The sequence below is a fragment of the Pipistrellus kuhlii genome, unplaced genomic scaffold (genome assembly GCF_014108245.1).
Source record: "Pipistrellus kuhlii isolate mPipKuh1 unplaced genomic scaffold, mPipKuh1.p scaffold_m20_p_6, whole genome shotgun sequence".
Lineage (NCBI taxonomy): Eukaryota > Metazoa > Chordata > Mammalia > Chiroptera > Vespertilionidae > Pipistrellus > Pipistrellus kuhlii.
The window spans coordinates 68576811-68597572 of NW_023425562.1; the positions used below are offsets into that span (position 1 = coordinate 68576811).

Sequence of the window (20762 nt, forward strand, 5' to 3'; positions counted from 1 at the left end):
AAAGACAGAAACCATTCAAAGCCTTGCTTTGGGATCAGCTTCTGGAGGACCCCAAACTAAGACATTTAATCATTTTACCTCTAATAAAACGCTCCTCCATGTGAGCTTGTGCTTTGTGCTTGAAATGCATTGGAAATGAGTCAAAGCCATCAACCAGCATTTCCTGTGTGAAACCTAGACCCTCTACTGAGTCTCAAAGAACCACTGCAAAGGGCATGTCTCTCTCCTAAACAACCACAGTTTGGTGGCCATTTAACAGAGTGTGTCCTCTGCGTGGCTAATGCACTTACATTCCCAAAGCCCGTTAATTGGACAAACAATGTGCGAGCAAAAAAAAAAAACCTTTTTAATTAGGTTTCGTTGGCAATGCCAGACAGGCCAACTAAGGTCTAATCCAAACAGGAACCCCTACTCTACTCTTTATTAATTGTTCTGCACATCAAAGCACGTCCCTCCAGTGGCCAGGGCCATTCCTGCAGAGCCTAGAGGTTGTGAGATCCCTTGTCTCCCAGTTTCTTCTTGTTTGCCTTTGTCTTTCCAATCAGGGTCTCCACAATAACAGCGGTTTCTTCATACGTCTGAATGCTCTCAGTTGAAAATTTCTCCATGGATTCCATTACTTCCATCCTCTCATAAGCCAAAGTCCCGGCAGGGCTCCTCTCCTGCCGGCTGCCACTCCTATCCCCCTGCCCCTCAGGGCCACCCTGACTGGCCCTAGGCCTTTGTGGCGGGGATGCAGATGGTCCCTGTGGATCAGGTGTGACCACAACACAGGGCCTGCTGGGCCCTTCATCCTCCTTCTGTCCATCCTGCTTCTCACCCGGACCTTTCAGTTCTTCAGTGTCTCTCTCAACCTTTTTGCCTGCAGTATGTTGGTTCGGTGGGTGTCCATCTTCCCTCCCCTGTGGACACCCCCGTCCATTCTCCGGAGGGGGTGGGGGCTGCTCAGAAGAGGGCTCCATAGCTTGGTCCCCATGCAGAGAGCCATCCTCAGTAGAAACAACCACTCTACCCCTGGCTGGGATAGACATGGAACAGAACCCAGGGTCCACGTAACTGGCATCCCCAGAGACCAGCACGTAATGCCCTTTGGGGTAAAGGTCAACTGGGGGCTCAGGCTCCTTGGGGCTTCTTACTCTCTCCTTGACCATCTTGCAAAGTTGTCCAAAGGCTTTGCTTATCTGCCCTCCATCTGGCATGTCCTCTGGACCTCCTTCTGGGATTGAGGGACTAGCTTCCTCAACCCCTGATTCAAGCTTAGATTCCTCTTCTTCTTTAACTACCACACGCACCAGCTTTGTGTATTCTGGGCCTTTCCGTGGTGTGTCTTCCAAATTTTCATCTCCTCTGTCTTTAGCTATAATCTCCTTTTTCCTTGGAATGGTCTTAGGGGGGCCTTTTTGTCTTGGTTTTGCTGTTGTTATATCCTGCACAGCTCTGGCAAAATCTTAAAAACAAAATTAAAAAATAAATGGGCAACAAATCAAATATAACTGTCAATGAGAGAGGGAGAAAATGCATTCACTTAAAATTACGCTATCTGCCTTAGAGACCAATGCCTGGCACTAGGGTGCGTTTACTATTTATGGGGCAAAGCAATGGGGAAAGAGGTATAGATCTGTAGCATCCAGGGCCCATGCTAAGGACCCACAAATTGTGCAACTTTATACAAGTCACTTGACCCCTCTGGGCTTATAGAGGGAAGACACTGCTATCCTGACTCTCACAGTTCCCATCCCACTGGGTACAACTTACTGAGATGCACAATTCTATTGCAATAACACTTGATATAAGAGCAACACCTCCATGCCAAAACTGGTTTGGCTCAGTGGATAGAGCGTCGACCTGCGGACTGAAAGGTCCCAGGTTCAATTCCAATGTACATTGGTTGCGGGCACATCCCCAGTAGGGGGTGTGCAGGAGGCAGCTGGTCGATGTTTCTCTTTCATCGATGTTTCTAGCTCTCTATTCCTATCCCTTCCTCTCTGTAAAAAATCAATAAAATATTTTTTTTTTAAAGAGCAACACCTCCTGTCCCACCTGCTGAGCTCACAGCAGCTACTTGGATCCATAGACTAAATGAAGGAAATCCACTCCACAAAGTCATTCCCACCTTGGACTTCCCCAAAGGAGAGTGGGCAGTGCTGCTTGGGCCTCTGACATAGGCAGAGTGGCTTCAGGCATGGAATTGTATGACTCCACAAGGTTGCTCCCTTGCTGCATGGGCATCCCAAGCTAAATAAACATGACCACCCTTTGATCAGCATCCCCTTTTTGCTGGGTAAAGGGGAAGCCATGCTATTAAACTCAGAACTCAAAGGAATCCCCTATTCCCGAGGCCATATTCATTTCTTCAGACTAGCTAAAAGGAAAAACTAAACTTTTAAGAAAACACACAAAATATAACTCTGCCTCATCCATGAGGCTTTTCTGCTTCACTCACATGGTGATTTTTTTAACCTTTTCATCCCAAAGGACTTCTGCATCCCCTCCCTCTGTTCACCAGAGGGCTAAGCAAGGGCATCTAGCATGACTCACAATGAAAAAGGGGATTGCCAGGAAAGGCCATGGAGCCATAAGGAAGGAGATGCAGAGAGGGGCATGTCAAAGGAAGCCAGTGGGGAGCAGATAGGAAAGAAGGGGGTGCTTGCAGAACCAGTTACAGAGTTTCAGGGGCCAGTGCAAAAGAAAAAGGCAGTTCCCCCTGATCAAAATGATTAAGAATGCCGAGCCCTAGTTGGTTTGGCTCAATGGATAGAGCGTTGGCCAGAGGAAGGGTTGGTCCCATTTGATTCCAGTGAAGGGCAAGTACTTCGGTTGTAGGTAGGAAGCAACCAATCGATATGTCTCTCTCACATCAATGTTTCTCTCTCTCTGCCTCTTCCCCTCCCTTCCACTGTCTGTAAAAATCAATGGATAATATCCCTGAGTGAGAAAAAAACAAAACAAACAGAAAAAGAATGTCAAGACACTGATAGAGCATAAGCGCAGGGCAGGGTGCCTTGTGATGGGCTACATCCCTGGAGTTGGCCCTGGGTGTTTGGCAACTGGGACCTGCTGCCCCTTCCAACAGTGTTCTGACTCCAGAACCCCTCTAAGCTGTCTGAGACACGGGGATTTGAAGGCACTCTAAGTATGGGGATGCGGCATTACCATCTTCACTTCTCCCTGAACACTGTTTGCTTGTCCAGGACTGGGAAGGTTTTGCTAAGAGGTGACCTCTCACATGGGCAAGAAACCTTCCCCAAAGGACTGAATGTTGAAGGCAGAAGCCATGCTTGCCAACCAATCTATTTCTTCTCTGTTGTGAAGAGAAGAAAAAAATGAGAAATAACTGAGTATGTTCTCTACTCCAGACACTCTTTTATAGAATAATTCATTTAATTAGAAGGGGGGTGCAATTCGGTACTCAGAATATTGAATTGTATTCCCCCATTAAATATATCTCTTATAAGGATAGCATTCCCAAGGTGGTCTGTCCCCACAGAATGATTTTTTTTTCCCCTGTAACCTTTCTGGCTCAGTCCCTTAGCACCTGTGGGAGTGCATCAGAGTGGGAAAGAAGGAGACCTCCCCTAAATTGGAAGGAAGCATGAATGTGTAGTTCAAGAATAAAGCCACTTAATTTTTTCCATTTTTTTGAGGGCAGAAAACAGTAGAAGTCAGCGTTTGGGAGCATTACCTTTCCCGCTGAATTGAGGGCTGAGAGAGACTCCATGGCCCATGGTGAATAGAGTGGCAGGCACTTCAAAGAGGGTGGAGCTCAGCCTGGCAGAAAGACCAGAAAGAGGTGGTCACCATCTCTAATTCAAGCCACACAGATGGTCAGGGGGTAAAAGTAACCCACTAATTATGAGCAAAAGTAACAAAAGCATTCCTTAGATCAAACTTCTCATGAGCCATATAAACATTTGCACACTGGATAAGAATGTAAAGGAAATAATCATTGCTTTGAGCTCAAGTCACACACTGTGAAACACACAGAAACATTATAAAGTGGGAATTGCTTATAACCTCACAATGCCCACTACTAGGTTGAACAGGGGGTTTTTGTTGTTTTGTGGGGTGGTTTGTTAATATATTTTTATTGATTTGAGCGAGAAAAGAAGAGGGAAAGATAGAAACACCAATGACGAGAGAGAATCATTAATTGGCTGCCTTCTGCATTCCCCACCCTGGGGATCGAGCCCAAAATCCTGGCACGTGCCCTGTCCGGGAATCGAACCATGATGTCCTGATTCATAAACCAATGCTCAATCACTGAGCCATGCCAGCTGGGAAGTTGTTTTGTTTTTTAATAAAACAATCCCCATCCCAGGCTGAAGTATTTAGGGCAAACAGAGTATAATATCTCCAACTTGTTATTTTAAAAAATAATTTGTATAATATATATAAATAAAAAGGGAAAAAAGCAGTTAAGACAAAACATCAGCAACATGAATCTGTGTAAAAAGCATTCTGGAGTTGTTTATTCAATGCTTGTAACATTTCTATGAATTTGAAATAAGTATATTAAGACTTATTTTCATATATGTGTGCATAAAATGTTCACTGTGGCATAAATATAATTTGGAATTATGCATGATATATTGACCGTAAGAAGAGGAAAAAAAATCTTACTTTCCCTGTTAAACACTCATGTAATTGCTGCTAAGACAGAGCACCCAGAGAAAAGAAAGAACTGCTCTTTGTGCAATACTTCTGAGCACTTCTATCTTAATTCAATCTAAACCTCAAATATCAGCAAGAATGAAACAAAGAATCACAGCTAAATAGAGAATCAGAATCCTTATATGAAGTGGTGGTCTCCAATCTGCTTTCTGATGATAAAACTGGATATAAATGTCGATACAGCCATAGATGTAGATGTAGATAAAGATACAGATAACATGGATGTAGAGGTAGGTTAGGAGTGGGTAGAGATGATATTAAAATAGTTGTAAGTGTAAGTATAGATGTATATAATGAATACTAGAGGCCCAGTGCATGAAATTCATGCAGGAGGGGGCGCGGACGGGGGTCCCTGAGCCCAGCTTGTACCCTTTCTAATCTGGGACCCCTCGGAAGATGTCCGACTGCCTCTCACAATCCACGATCACTGGCTCCTAATGGCTCACCTGCCTGACTGCCTGGTCACCCCTAACCACCTCTGCCTGCCTGATTGACCCTAATAATCTCTGCCTGTCTGCCTGCCTGTCTGATCGCCCTGATTGCCCCTAACTGCTCCCCTACCAGCCTGATTGCCCCTAACTACTACCCTGCTGGCCTGATTGCCCCTAACCACCTCTGCCTTGCCCCACACCCAGGACCCAAGATTCCCTCCTCCAGCCTGTTGCAGGCATCTAGGACCCAGGCTTCCCTCCCTCTGGCCGGCTACAGGCACCCAGGACCTGGGCTGGCTTCACCCAGGGCCAGTTGCAGCCACAGGGGACAATGGGCAGGTGGCTTCCCCCGGGTGCAGCCACAGGCACCCAGGACCATGGGGTGTGCAGATTGTCCCTCTCCCGGGCTACAGGTGCAGGTGCAGCCGCTGCTGGGCCCACAGCCAGGCTGGTCCCCATTCCTCTCTTGTGAGCTCATTTGTGGCTGGCTGGTCCTCATTCCTCTCTCCCCAGTGTTGAGTGTTTGAGTTGTTATGGCATTAGGGCATGATGACCACTTGCATATTAGCTCTTTACTATATAGAATAATATAGATATAGGTATGGGTATAGATTATATAAATGTAGATGTAGGTGTAGGTATAAGTATAGACTTAGATAGTGTGATTGTAGATGATACAGATATACAGATGATAGAGATGTAGATAATGTAGTGTGTAGCTGTAGATAAAATAAATATAGTTATACTAGTAAGTATAGATGATATATATATATATATGTAGGTTGTGTACATGTAAGTTTAAGTATAGGCATAGATATAGATGATATAGGTAGAGGTGTAGATGATGTAATGGTAGGTAATGTATTTGTAGGCATAGATGAACACATTCATATAGATGGTGTAGATACAGATTGAAATGTAGATGTAGGTATATGTGTGGACATAGGTGATGTAGAGTAGAAGATGTAGATTTAGTCTAGGTAAAGGTGTGGATGTAGATGAGATAGAGTCAAAGACAGAGAATGAGATTTATTTCCCAGTTTGAAGTGAGTGGTGTTCAAGTCACAGCTCCATTATGAACAAAACCAGATAGCATGTTGATGGCCACCTTACAGACCCAACCATGTGGTACAAATCATGCTGGTAGTAGCAGTAATAACAACAACAGCTCAAAGTACTTGCAGTACCAGGCACTGTGCTAGGAACCTCACCTGCAGCATCTCCTTAAATACTCCTGATCATTCCATCTGCTAAGACAGTTATGTCCTCAGAGACCCATGGAGCAAATAGTAGCCTTCTCCATGAGGCCTTTTCTGACTGCCCAACTCAGAATTTCAAGCATTCCCACCATCAGCCTCATCTCCATTCCCCTCTTCCCTGCTATATTCTTCTCCACTGCACTTGTCATAGGTTATACTCCCTCTGTTACACATTCATTCATCATCTGCTAGTATTCAAGGCCCATGAGATCATGGATTTTTGTGTTTTACTCCCTGCCACCTGCCCACTGCCTAGAGCTGGGACACAGAATGCACTCAACAAGGATCTGTGGAATGAGTGAGTGAGCAGCATGGAGAGAGAGGCACTCCCTCGCTGTTCCTCTGTGACCACACCTGCTGCCTTCATTCTCAATGATGCGATGATAGCGGTGCAGCTCGTTCTTCAGGGTTTGCTGGGCAACCACCAGCTGCCGGCAGTCATAGGAAGACTTCTCCAGGCTCCTCTCTGTCTCTTCAATCTCCTTCCGCAGGGTTTCAATCTGCTCATTATAAAGCTGAATCTCGTCATCGTAAGACTCGTGGGCGTCTTTAATAGCTTGTTCCAGGGTCGCTGTCTGTGGGCAAAGACACAGTTGTAAGGAAACCCATCCCATCCACCCCCTTAAAACCCAGACTTGACAGGGGAAATCAGGACTCAGCGTGTCAAGTTTTGTTTCTTTCTCATCAGCAATAGAATCATTTTGGAATCCTTAAGCCCATGAGGAATGTGAAAACTGAGCTCCCTCTTCTCACACCTGCACAGCACCCACTGAAATCAGCCTTCAAATAGCTCCCCCAAAGGCAGTCTGAAGATGACTACCTCAGGAAATAAGAAGACTGCTGTCCATGGAATAAAATGTACAACTCAAAGTATATTCTTCAGACTTTAATGAGTTGGCCTAAATCTGATAGCCAAACAATAAGTAAAAAGAACACATACTAAACAGATAAGATGCTAATTTTACTGAAATAATTCAGGGGGGAGAGTGTTTCCTTGTACTTACTTAATCAATATGGTGCTTTAATTTTCCCAATTGGGCAGTCAGAAAAGGCCTCTGGTAGCTAAAATATGTGTGCATGTGTTTTTGCATGTGTGTGAACATTTGTGTCTACATAAAATAACTTCAGGGAAATATTATTTGCCTATTAATTCCAGGGAAGTCCAAATTAAGGTGGAAAAATAGAAAACGTGGCCTGATATTCACTTTAGAGCTTCTGACAATGTACAAAGAGCCATTTACAAAACCAGAAACAGATTCACTGGTTGCCAATGGCAAGCGAGAGGTGGAGATGGAGTTGACCACAGCTGAGGGAATTTTGGGTGAGGGAACTGTCCTAAATCTTGATTGTAGGTAGGTTATTGCATACATTTGTCAAACAAGGGTATTGTGCACTGAAGATGATGACACTATATGTAAAGATCACCTCAGTTTAAAAAATTATGAACCTTGGAAACCTAATCCCTCACTGGACACTTAGTGATACTGTAGAATTATTATGAATTTTAAAGGTGGGTTAATGGTCTAGCATTCTATAAAAATAAACTCCACCTGCTGGAGATGTATGTTGAGATATTGCTGGGTAAGATGACACGGTGTTGGGACTGCTTCAGAGTTCCACCAGGAGGCATGTGCTGGAGAATGGAGACCTGGGGTCCTGAGACTGTCCTCTCACTTTTATCTGTTTGAAGTGTTCAGAGCAAAGAGTAAAAGAAAAGACTGTGTATGAAGAGACCTATCACCCCCTTTGGGTAGGAGTTCCCCAGCCTGGAGTAAGAAAGTAATGACTGTGTTGGTGAGTTCTAATGTGGATCAACTCATCAGCCTCACAACCATAGGGTGTTGTTATTCCCACTTTACAGATGAGGAAACTGAGGCACACAGGCAGTGACTTGCTCACAGATACAACAGCAGGATTCAGACCCACCTGTGCAGGCTGAGACACTTACAAATTAAGGACCCTGCTGCCTCAGCCTCCTCACAGCTGTAGACAAGCAGTGTGCATGCTCACATACGCACACATGCACGTGTGCACACACACACATACACACACACACACACACTCCAAAGCCCGGAGAAAACTCCCCATTCCCACAGGTCAACAGGCAAGATCACCTACTCTTACACAAGACACAAGACACAGGGGACTTGGTGTGAGCCCTATCAGACCCCCTTACCCCCCCCCCCCCCGCACCCCCAGTGTGTTCTCACTAGGAAAATGTCATCTGAAATCTTTGGACTGCAAGGGCAAGCACAATCTTTCTTATATCTCATGAGTTGGTGGATGGTTGGTGGCTGTCTTGTGGTAGAGTCTGTGTGAGGACCACCTGCTCAGAGTGGGAGGCTCCATGGATGAGTCACAACCTATGACTGGCAGTGGTGCTCCAGGTGGTTCTGCCTAAGACAACCAAGATTCTGAAGTCCAGTGAAGTGCTGATCAGGTTTATAAAATTGGACTTATGCCCACATCTATGTGGCCCTTATAGCTCAATCATTTAAACTATTCATCAGAAGGAGGGTTGCTCATGGAAAATAATAAGAGGCCTACCTTCACCAGCTCCAAGGAGGCTCACGTGATGTCTCTGGGTGAGCTACCACAACACAGGCATAGGGCGCTGTCCAGCACCAGCTGGCTGTTGGAGAACAAGACCCAGACCCTCCGTCTAGAAGCCCACAGTTCCGTGGGGAAGGCAGCTCGGTCACAAAGACATGCCCAGAGCATCACGGAGCACACAGAGAGGCCCTCTGTGCTGAAAGGTGTCTGAGGCTTCCAGGGGGTAGTGGGACTGATCCTGGGTATTGAAGAGAAAAAGGGACTTCCAGAAAGAGAAGTGATGAGCAAAGGGGCAGGTGTCAGGAGCCACAGGACCACAGGAGAAGACAGCAGCCCACAGCCAGTCCAGGGGTTCTTAGAGGAAAGCAGCCAAGAGAGGCAGGCAGAAGGTATGCGCCATGCGGCAACTTGAACTTCCTGAGTTTGACAGTAAAGGTTGAATGAAAGAGTAAGTGTTCAAGCATAGCTGTGGGGCTTGCCTTTGCACAGCAAGGGTAGATAGGGACCCAGGACAGTGCCTCACGGTGGAGCCTATCTGAAAGGTGACCTCCTGCTTCAGTCCTCTTAGGACCCCAGACTCCTTTGGACCCAAGGTCTTTTTAAAAAAGGAAATGGCCTTGGCCGGGTGGCTCAGTTGTGTTGAGCATCGTCCTATGCACTAAAAGGTTGTGGGTTTAACCTGGTCAGGATGCATACAGGATGCAACTGAGGGGTGTTTCTCTCTCACATAGATGCTTCTCTCTCTTCCTTTCTTTCTCTAAAAATCAATAAAATCATATCCTTGGTAAAGATTTTTTTTTTTTTTTAAGGAAACAAGAAATAAAGTCTTTCACTGATTACACAGTCTTACCCAAAACTACCACTAGGTGGTGTTAAGTGACTTCAATGAGGCTATCAAAATTGTTGGTAGGCTCACACTTTCCAAGTAATACATGACATTTTTTCATTTTTCTGTCACAGAAATTCTCAGTTAACACAATTTAGGCAACCTTCTATAAAAAGTGCCACTCCCAAAGGGATGAGTGCTGTGTCTCTCATCCTGTGGACTAGTGTCCTCGAACTTAAAGCTATGGAAACACCAGTTGGAACAGAGCTTGCTAATTCTGTAGGTCCAGGGTGGGTCCATGAGTGTGAGGGTCTATCAAGTTCCCAGGTGCTGCTGATGCTGCTAGTTCAGAGACCTCCCAGTAAGGCCCCTGCTATTGAGGGTCTGGAAGCACCAGATGCTTTAAACACAGGCAGAACCAGCTACCGCAGCCCTTGCCCAGCTGGAACCCTCAGGCCACAAGGGGCTCTCCCTCCTCTATCCCCCACCAAATCCCACAGTCATAGCTGGCCTCAGTTTAGCTACTACCTTGTGCAGCCACTAAAACCTTTTAAAATCAGCAAAAAGCCAGCCATCAACACCTCCTGTGGAAGACCCAAGCCAGGGACTCAGGTGGACCAAATGTAGAACATTCTGACCCAAGTTGGTTCCCACCTTACCCCAGTGTTCGCAAAGTGTGGTTCCTAGATTGGCAACAGCACCTGGGAACCTAGAAATGCAAATACTTGGGCCATACCTACTGAGTCAGAAATTCTTGGGTAGGCCCAGCCATAGGAGACCTTAAAAGCAGAAGTCAGAATGATAAAATGCACAAGAAAAATGCACAGCACCATGGCTGGGTTGGAACCTGGAGGGGGCCACAACCAAGGAATGTGGTGGCCTCTAGAACAACTCCTGGCCAACAGCCAGCAAAGAAACAAAGTCCTTGGGCCCACAGGCACACAGAACTGAATTTGGCCAACACCTTGAATGACACTGGAAGCAATTCTCCCCTAGCACTTCCAGAGGAGGGTACCCAGGTAGGCCAACGTCTTTATTTCAGCCTGTGAGATCCAGAACCAGCCTGCCCAGACTTCTGACCTCTAGGATTGTGAAATAAAGGAGTGTTGTTTGAGCCTCTGCATCTGTGTTCACTGTGGCGGAAAGAGAAAGCTAACACAACTTGTGTTTCATCAGACTCACTGCTATGGTTTGTTACAGCAGTCGCCCTCTTATCCGAGGGGCATATGATCCAAGACCCTCAGTGGATGCCTGAAACTGAAGATAGTATCAAACTCTCATCTTTTCCCAATTAAAGGAAGCACTTTACAGCTTCTCTTTGGCATATACGAATTGCCGACATCACTACCCTTGTGCTTTGGGGCCATTATTAAGTAGAAGAATGGTTACTTGAACACAAGCACTGTGATACCACAGCAGTGGATCTGATAACCCCAGATGACTACTAAATGACTAATGGGCAGAAAACATACACAGTGTGGAGATGCTGATCAAAGGGATGATTCACACTCTGGGTGGGAGGGAGAAGGACAGCACAGGATTTCATCATGCTACGCGGGACAGCACTCAATTTAAACTAATGGTTTGTTGATTTCTGGAATTTTCCATTTAATATTTTCGGACCACAGCTGACCATAGATAACTGAAATCATGAAAAGCAAAACCACATATAAGGGAAGACCAGTGTATATAATATAAGCACACATATAGGATATGCTTTGGTAATAACTTGATAATTATTTCAATATAATTGGCTTCCTCTTCATTATATGTACTTTATTGTATGTTTAGATATTTAACATTTTTCTGAGGGGGGTCCATGGGCTTCACCAGACTAGCAGTGGGAGGCATGGCACAGAAGAGGTGAAGCCTTTGCCGCCAGCCCCGAAATTCAGAAAGAAAAACGACATCAAGGTAAAAATGAATCTTTCTGCAGCAGCTACAGGTCAGATCAGATAACCACTCAGAGAGTTTTATTTCATATCCTCAGAAAGTAGGTTCATCCTTTATGCAATGTTTTATTTTTATATTCAACAAGCACTCAGATGAACATGGAGGGAGAAACCTTCTTTGCCCTGGAACTGAATTCACCACGTTAGCCTGGGCTCTTGCCTTTCTCAGCATCAGGGGCAGTGCTTGTCAACCTCTTCCCAGAGCCACCCGGAGAAACACCATTTCCATCACAAACCACACCAGTCATACACATGTGCATTTGAACAAACATATACATATAAGTATACCTCCATATTTAAAACAAGGTTTCACAAAACAAATCCTACTTTTTTATTGCTATGACTCCACTATTTTTTACCCTACCTTAGTCTGGTGTTGTCCATTCCTTCTTTTTTAATTTCAGTTGATTCTACACATGTGCACACATACACACATATACACATACAATTACATATACATATACTAGAAGCCTGATGCATGACATTCGTGCACTTGGGTGGCGGGGTCCCTCAACCTGGCCTACACCCTCTCGCAGTCCAGGAGCTCTTGGGGGATGTCTGACTGATGGCTTAGGCCCACTCCCCATACAGGGCAGTTGGACATCCTTAGTGCTCCCACCAGTGCTCTCTACCACTGCTCCCACCACTACCACTGCGCTCACTCGCCAAGTTGTGGCTGAGCAGCACTCCCCCTTTGGGAGCACACTGACCACTAGGGGACAGGTCCTACATTGATTATCTGCCCCTTGGTGGTCAGTGCACATTATAGTGACCAGTCATTCTCATTCAGTAGATTTACATGTTACCCTTTTATTATATAGGATACACACACTTCTATACATACATATTATAAATGTGCATTACACACATGTACACATACACATGTGTGCATACATACACACACCTGCCGTTTATCCTCTCAGGGCCTCAGAGGAAGCCAAACACTACCAAGTTACCAAAGCATGTACCATCGAAACAGGATGGATCTTTTCTGTTGAGTATAATTTTCAAAATAAAAAGGAATGGACAGTTTTCCACTAAGAAATTTTGAATAGAGCAAATACTCTTTCCCAGGTTTGTAATCCAAAGGAGCAATTTGCAGTCATGAGAAGAGAAAACAGGAAGCACAGATTTGAGAAAGTATAGAATAAAAAAATCCCTGCATGTGTCCATTTCTTCTTATTTTTCAAAACAATTTAAGTTTAAACGAGGCAACCCCAAGCACATAGGTGTGTTGAGTTTGTGAGAATCACTGAACTGGATACATGTGCACTCCTCTGCAGGCACCTGACACTTAATAAAACATGCTGTAAACCCTGGTTCACACGGGTGGCTGAATGCCCCACAGGAAGCAGTAGACAACAGGACGCAGGGCCTACCTGGGCCTGCAGCTCGGCCCTCTGTGCCTGCAGGAGAGACAGGACCTCCCGGCTCTCCTCCAGCTGACCCTGAAGGGTGGCTGCCTCTCGTTCCATCAGGAGCTTCTCCTGCACAAAGAAGGCCGGACTCAGCACCTCACACATGCTTGATGTACCAAGGAATCCGAAAAGGAAAGGGACCAGGAAGGCATGGGACCCCATTATGTTCTGCATGTTTGTCCCCCCCTCTTACAAATCCATAGGCTGAAGCCCTAACCCCCATGAGATGGCATCTGGAGCTGGGACCTTTGGGAGGTCATTATTTAGATGAGGTTATGAGGGTGGGCCCCCAGGATAGAATTAGTGTCCTTGTAAGAAAAGACACCAGAGGAAGGTGGGGGCGTGCGTGGGGGAGGGGTTTGGGATGGGAATGGGGGGATGAAAACAAATATGGGATACCTTAATCAATAAAGAAATTTAAAAAAAAAAAAAAAAGAAAGAAAGAAAGAAAGAAAGGAAAAGAAAAGACACCAGAGCTCTCCCTCTCTTTGTGCTGCATCCTAAAAAAGACAATGTGAGGACACCAGGAGACCTGCGTATGTAAGCCAGAAAGTGGATTTTCAAAGAATCTTAGACTTAAACCTCCAGGACTGTGACAAATACATGCCTGTTGTTTGAGTCATCCAGTCTGTCTCCAACATCTGAGCCATTAATGCTGTGAGGGCAAGTAAAGTGCAGAGACTGTGTTGGGAGACCTGTACGTTAGAGAGCCACACACTGGATGAGAGATTCTGAACAAGGCCCCTTCCCTTCTGTCTAAAGGAAAACTTGGAAGGCAGTTTCTCATTGGACTCTACTCTCTGTGTCTGTGCAGATGGCCGGGTCAGTATGAGCCCTGAGCCATCAACTCTGCTAAGACATCGATGCTTCACAAAGCAGAAGTCAAGGGGCACCAGGGAAGCTGGGGACATGGTAAGGCAGCTACACCCCCTGTCGATGCTCTACAGAACGTTCTGGAGGAGATCTCGCAACCTCTCCACTCTCTGCAGAACAGGCACCCGTTTCCAACCCATCTCGCCACTGTTTATTGGAAAACGTCCAAATCGTTTCATGAGAGCCTGACTGGTCAAGAGCAGTGCCCACTGGCACAGGGCATGTGGCCTCAGAGCCAGGCAAAATCAGAAACAAGAATTTTCCCAGTGCAGCCATGTTCAAAGCCACAGGCTTAAGGTGGCCCCCTGCTCTCCAAACCCTACAAAGTAGCTGGAGCAACCACACAGATAGAGAGACAGCTAGAGCAAGTCAGACATGCTTAAAGGGAGGAAGTGAGAGTGTGGCCCTGTGGCCTGACCCCACAGGGAAGGCAGGACTTGAGATGTAACTGCACAAGAATCCTCTCCCGGTGTGCAGTTCTGTGTATCTGGATGTGTGAAGGAATGCATGCTCTCAATGGCTCTCAGTTCGTTTGTCTCTGTCCTCTTTGTTTCCCTGTGTATCAGTCCCCACCTCTCCGCCTCAAAGGTGCAGACAAGAGGGTGGTTGGGAGCAGAAGGGGCCTCATACCCATGTGTACTGCAAACACCAAGACCTGCAGCCTCAGAATGGAGAGAATGCCTTCCTCCAGCACCCTACCCGCTTGTCTGGCCCCATCTCACATCCCTCCCCACACCTGCCTCCAGGTGCCTCTCACACAGCTGGCCCTTGGATACTTATTAAAGAGGAAGGAAGACAGCCCTGCAGCTGTCACTGGTAGCTGGCACTAACTGCCAGGCCATGAGGCTCCCTACCATAAACTTATAAACAGTGCCACCCCCAATATCCAAAGATGTCACTCTGGGACCATGGGGGAACCAGACAGAAACAAGACCCTCTGAAATTGTGTCTGAGCTCAGACCAAAAGACCTCTGCGCCACCACAGAAATGGCCAACCATCCACTCTCCCTGATAACACAAGTGATGCTGCTGAATTACCAGGTACAGCTTTAGCCACACTCCATTTCTCTGCCTCCTTGATAGAAATTAACAAGATACTCAGCCATAGGACCAGCCCCTCGTGACAGCACCCAACCCAGAGCAGCGCCCTGCCTACCTGGCCCTTCCCCACAGACACCCTTGCAAGTCTCCACGGTATACACCCTTCCTTCCTGCCGTGGAAAGTGAACTCAGCTTAATGTGACTACAGGTGTGAACCCAATGGCCTCTGGTTAGAGGGCACTGATATGATGCTTACTTGACACGTTAACCAGTTGACCTTTTTCTGTAACAAAGACCTCCAGATGTGCTCTCCTGCAGCCTGGGCCCTGGCTCTTACCTCTCTCGTCCCATCTGTAATGGTGGCTGCTTGAGGGGTGGTTTGGATAATTTGCTGCAGGAGGCTGGCGTAGGTCTGAATTTCCAGAAGATTCTGTCAGAGGAAAGACAACATTCTCATTAAAACCTGAGCTGCCCGAGTTACTCCCTCCAGGACTAGGTGACTCCGGGATGAATGCTTTCTCATAGTCCAGCATCACAAATAGTACAGGCCATGATCTTTAGATCTTCCATCTTCACAAGATCAACAGGCCGATGGATAACAGGCTCGGTTTACTTCATTCCTCATCAGTTACATGCATGCTTTGCTACTGTCTTCACAGAGCCCTGCAGACAGGGCTAAGGGGGGAAGCAGAGGAGGGCCAAGCCCCAGAGGGTGCAAAGGGCCCTTTCTGACCCCAGAGCCGGACACTGCTTCAAAGGACAGAATTTGGTCGTGGGTCCCAGACAAAATCATTTGCTAGCTGCGTGAGGCCTCGGGCAAGCTATTAATAGCTCCTAAAACTCAGGCTCTCCTGTAAAAGTGAGATCACAATCTGAAGAGCACTGTGCCCAGCTCCGCATGAGGACTGATGACACGTCTCACAGCTGTGCCCACTCCAGGCAATGGTTACCTTGTCCAGGAAGTGGCTCAACTTCTCCCAATCCACTCCCACCCAACCCAGGCCAGTGACTAGCTGACACAGGAGTAGAAAAGTCCAACCCTCTTACCTCAGGTGGGAACAGCCTAGTGGGGGGAGACTCATGACTCAGAGCCCCCAAACCAGCAGTAGGATCAGACTGAGGCTCCAGCTGAACCAGGGTGGCCCAGTCCCCCTGCCTATGCTGTCCCGCTCCTCTTCCTTCCTCCTCTTCTCCTAGGTGCTCTCCATCCAAACAGCAATCACACAAAAATCACCACCTTAGGCTCTGCTAATGGGGAACCTGACCTAAGACACTATCTTAAGAGGCTGTTGTTGTGCCGAATCCGGTTTGGCTCAGTGGATAGAGCATTGGATTGTGGACTGAAGGGTCCGGGTTCGATTCCGGTCAAGGGCATGTACCTTGGTTGCAGGCACATCCCCAGTGGGGGGTGTGCAAGAGGCAGCTGATCGATGATTCTCTCTCATCGATGTTTCTCTCTATCCCTCTCTCTTCCTCTCTGTGGAAAAAAAAAAAAAAAAAAAAGAGGCTGTTGTTGGAATCAATGAGATTATGCACAAAAGTGTCATAGTGTGAGTGCTCATCATTATCATCATTATTATTATTATTATTACTAGAGGCCCGGTGCACAAAATTCATGCACTCATGGGGGTCCCTCAGCCCGGCCTGTGCCCTCTCACAGTCTGGGAGTCCTCAGGGGATGTCCGATTGGTGGTTTAGACCTGCTTCAGTCCCCCACCCCCCAAGTCAGGAGAGGCTCCCATGCCTGGCTTCTGGCTGAGCTGAGCTCCCCTTGTGGGAGCTCACTGACCACCAGGGGGCAGCTCCTGCATTAAGCATCTGCTCCTTGGTAGTCATTGCACGTCACAGCAACCGGTTGTTCCTCTGTTGGACCAAAACTGGCTCTCTGACATCCTCCAAGGGGTCCCAGATTGCAAGAGGGTGCAGGCCAGGCAGAGGGACACCACCAGTGCACAATCGGGGCCAGGGAGGGGAGAGATGCAGGAGGTTGGCCAGCTGGGGAGGGATCGTGGAGGGCTTCAGGGCTCCAGGGCATGTCCAGGCCATGTCGCTTACTACTGATCAGCTGGACCCCAGCAGCAAGCTAACCTACTGGTTGGAGCATATGCCCCACTGGTGGTCAGTGCACATCATAGCGAGAGGTTGAGTGGCCTTAGCATATCATTAGCATGTTACACTTTGATTGGTTGCACAGCCAATCCAACGACTGGACACTTAGCATACTAGGCTTTTATTATATAAGATTACTGCAAATTGCCCTGAAGAATGTTTTAAGCTGCTTAGAAACTGCCCCCAGGTACTGCTCCCAGGATTCCAGAAAAGTACAGCAGAGTCAAGAGAAGAGGGGGATCCAGGCTGGGCCTGATGAAAAGTTGGGGGAAGCCAATAGGAAGGAACATCCCTTCAGTGCACAGCAACAAGCCTGCCTTTGTGCTGAAGCAGGTACACACTGAGGCAGGAAGGGGATCTAATGCTTGCTGAGCACTGGCCAAGATCCAGGTTATACCAGGTGCTTCACCTGCATTATCATGGAGCCTCAGTTTGGGTTTCCCCAGAAGACGACTATTATACATTGAATGCTGTGTCCCTCCCAATTCACCTGTGGAAGTCCTAATCCCCAGTAAGATGGTATTTGGAGGCTGGGCCTTTGAGAAATAATTAGATTTAGATGTGGTCATAGGGTGGGACCCTAGGGTGGGATTAGTGTCCTCATAAGAAAAGGCATTAGAGCTGGCTCTCTCTCTTCAAGCACATGGGAGGGGCCACGTGAGCACATAGGGAGAAGATAGGAAAAGGGCCCTCACCAGAATCTTACCAGGCTGGCCCCCTGATCTTGGAGTCCCAGCCTCCAGAACTGTGAGAAATAAATTTCTGTTGCTTATAAGACACTTGATCTGTGGTATTTTTTTATAGCAACTCAAGCTGACTACAACAGATCCTAAGAAAATGGTCTGAGTGCAGCCCCACTAGCATGGCTCAGTGGTTGAGCATTGACATATGAACCAGAAGGTTACAGTTTGATTCCCGGTCAGGGCACATGCCCAGGTTTTAGGCTCGATCCCCCAGTGTGGGGTGTGCAGGAGGCAGCTGATCAATGATTCTCTCTCATCATTGATGTTTCTATCTCTCTCACTCCCTTTCTCTCTGAAATCGATAAAAATATATTTATTTTAAAATAGAAAAGAAGCCGGGACCGGTTTGGCTCAGTGGATAGAGCGTCGGCCTGCAGACTGAAAGGTCTCGGTTCGATTCCGGTCAAGGGCATGTACCTTGGTTGCGGGCACATCCCCTGTGGGGGGGAGGGGGGTGCAAGAGGCGGCTGGTCGATGTTTCTCTCTCATCGACGTTTCTAACTCTCTGTCCCTCTCAATTCCTCTCTGTGTAAAATCAATAAAATATATTTTAAAAAAAATAGAAAAGAAAATGGTCTGAGTACAAATAATTTACTTAAACAAAGATGCCAGGAAACATAAGTAGTAAGTACAGTGAGGAAGTGAGATAGGAGGGGTAAGGCAGCCAAAAAGGGATGTTTTACCAGATAAGTTACCAGTGGGAGCACTGGGAGCTGAGGCCCAGTGGAAATCTCTGGAGGCCGATGCAGAACAGCAGGTAAGAAACAGCTCGGAATATATCCAGCAACTCACATCCATCACTGGCTAAGGCTTCTCCAGGGCATTCATTTCCCAACACTTCCCAGGAGGCACAGCAGCTCTTACTGCCTGTAGAAAGTACGAAGGCAGGGCTTCTGATAATGGCAGTTAAAGGGAGGCCAAAGCTCACTGCAAAGGTCAACCCACAGGGTCATGGCCACAGGTCAGCTACACAGAGTTAACCACACAGCCTTGTAGGAAGGAGAGTCCATCACTGTCATGATTTTTTTGTTTGTTTGTTTGTTGTTGTTGTTTATCCTCACCAGAGGATATTTCTCCATTGACTTTTAGAGTGAAAGGGAGAGAGAAACATCAATATGAGAGAGACATATCAATTGGTTGCCTCCTGCACTCACCTGGACCAGGTCCAGGAATCAAGCCCGTAACAGAGGTAGGGGTCCTTGACCGGAATCAAACCCATCATCATTCAGTCCTCAGGCCGATGTTCTATCCACTGAGCCAAATCCACTATGGCTGTCATTTGCATTTTTTTAAGATTAAAAAAAAGCTCAGAGTGGTTAGGCTACTTGTCCATGATCACACAGCTCCGGGATTTGATTTTTCCAGTTCGTCAAGCCTCCTCATCCCCCAAAGTCAGGCCTTTAAGAAGCTGGTGGGTTAGGGGTCAGAGAAGAGCATTACATGAGAGAATGCCCCTGAACGCCTCAATTAATTGTCTCAGAGGAAGAGTTAAACATATATATTGCATTTTCTGAGCTGAAACAATTTATAGGCTGTGGTTTATTTGAGACATATCTATGTGAAATCTCTCTGTGAACTGTAATGTACTAGTTCCCAACACTCCACCCAACACACACACACACACACACACACACACACACACACACACACACTTTTGTCTCCTCTATACATGTATACATGTCTGGCTCACTGAGAACTGTCTAACAACCAACCCATCTCCCACTTGATTCTGGAGCAATGCACACAGAAGTAACCCAGTCTGTAGCAGTCTCACTTTTCAGCCACGAGTGCCCTGGACTGTCTGGGAGAAGAGCATCAGAAGGGTTGTGGTTACCTTTTTGTACCTGTCCTTTGCTGTACTGATATCGTCCTGCAGAAACTGGGCCTCAATCTGAAGGTGTAGATTGCGCAGTAAGGCTTCATCAGCTTCCTGCAATGAGAAAGCATCACACATCACCATCACACAGAGGCGGGTGTGGAATTGGCCAGGTGCGTGTACCCACAGATCCCTTGGAGTTTTACAACAACTCAGATTGTTGTCTGGTGGATCTGGGAGGGATCTACCATTCAGCATTTCTTGCAAGGCATTGGGTTAGCCCATTGGACCTGGTCCGGAATAGCAGTTCTCAATGGGAGTGATTATTGCCCCCAAGGGGACATGTGGCAAAGTCTGAAGACATTTTATTGTCATCACTTGGTGGTGGGGGTGTTACTCCTGGCATCTAGTGGGTAGAGGCCAGGGATGCTGCTAAATATCCTTCAATACATAGGACAGCCCCACACAACAATTATCTAGTCCAAAATGTCATCAGTGCCACAGCTGAAAAACCTTGATCCAGACAGATCAGGGACAATGTTAGGGTATTTTTACCAACCAACAATCTTAAAATTTAAGTTAAACCTATATTTGTCCTACATCTCATTATCAGTGGGTTAAGTTACACCTATATTTGTCCTATATCTCATTATCGGTGGGTTAAGTTTGTCCAGTGCCATGACAACTGGAATTGACTTAAACACTTCAATTGTGTAGTGCAGTGTTTCCCAAAGTGTGATACACGTACCCCTAGGGGTACGGGAAGAGTTTGGTGGGGGTACGCATTGCACCAGAGTTTGGTGGGGATATGCACTGCACCATGCTTAGCTGCGCCTAATTCTACGTTCTCATGAGTATGAGGGGTACTCAGCATTACGAAAATTATAGAAGGGGTTCACATATGTCAAAAGTTTGGGAAACACTGGTCTAGTGCAACATTACAGGTGAACATTACCTGGACTCAAGACACCTCTGCCATACACCCCTACCAATACCTGGGGCCTCGCTAAGTGAATTTTTACTGACTTATTAATGACTTGTTAAAAAGCATGATGGATGTCATGAAATGG

At 46.7% G+C, this 20762-nt stretch overlaps 1 protein-coding gene across 2 annotated transcripts in view; it reads right to left on the reverse strand.

The window, feature by feature from the left end:
* Positions 1 to 327: 327 nt before the first annotated feature.
* BFSP1 (beaded filament structural protein 1) overlaps positions 328 to 20762 on the reverse strand; it is a 30195-nt gene continuing 9760 nt past the window's right edge. Inside the window, exons 3-8 of one of the 2 annotated variants that reach the window (XM_036419284.2) lie at positions 19711 to 19806; positions 15362 to 15454; positions 13072 to 13179; positions 6716 to 6936; positions 3683 to 3768; positions 328 to 1447 (exon numbers count right to left, since the gene is read on the reverse strand). In XM_036419284.2, the coding sequence (XP_036275177.1) occupies positions 483 to 1447; positions 3683 to 3768; positions 6716 to 6936; positions 13072 to 13179; positions 15362 to 15454; positions 19711 to 19806 (1569 nt within the window). In that variant the 3' untranslated portion in view covers positions 328 to 482. The remainder of the gene's footprint in view (positions 1448 to 3682; positions 3769 to 6715; positions 6937 to 13071; positions 13180 to 15361; positions 15455 to 19710; positions 19807 to 20762) is intronic. The other variant, XM_036419285.2, reaches the window with a different exon arrangement.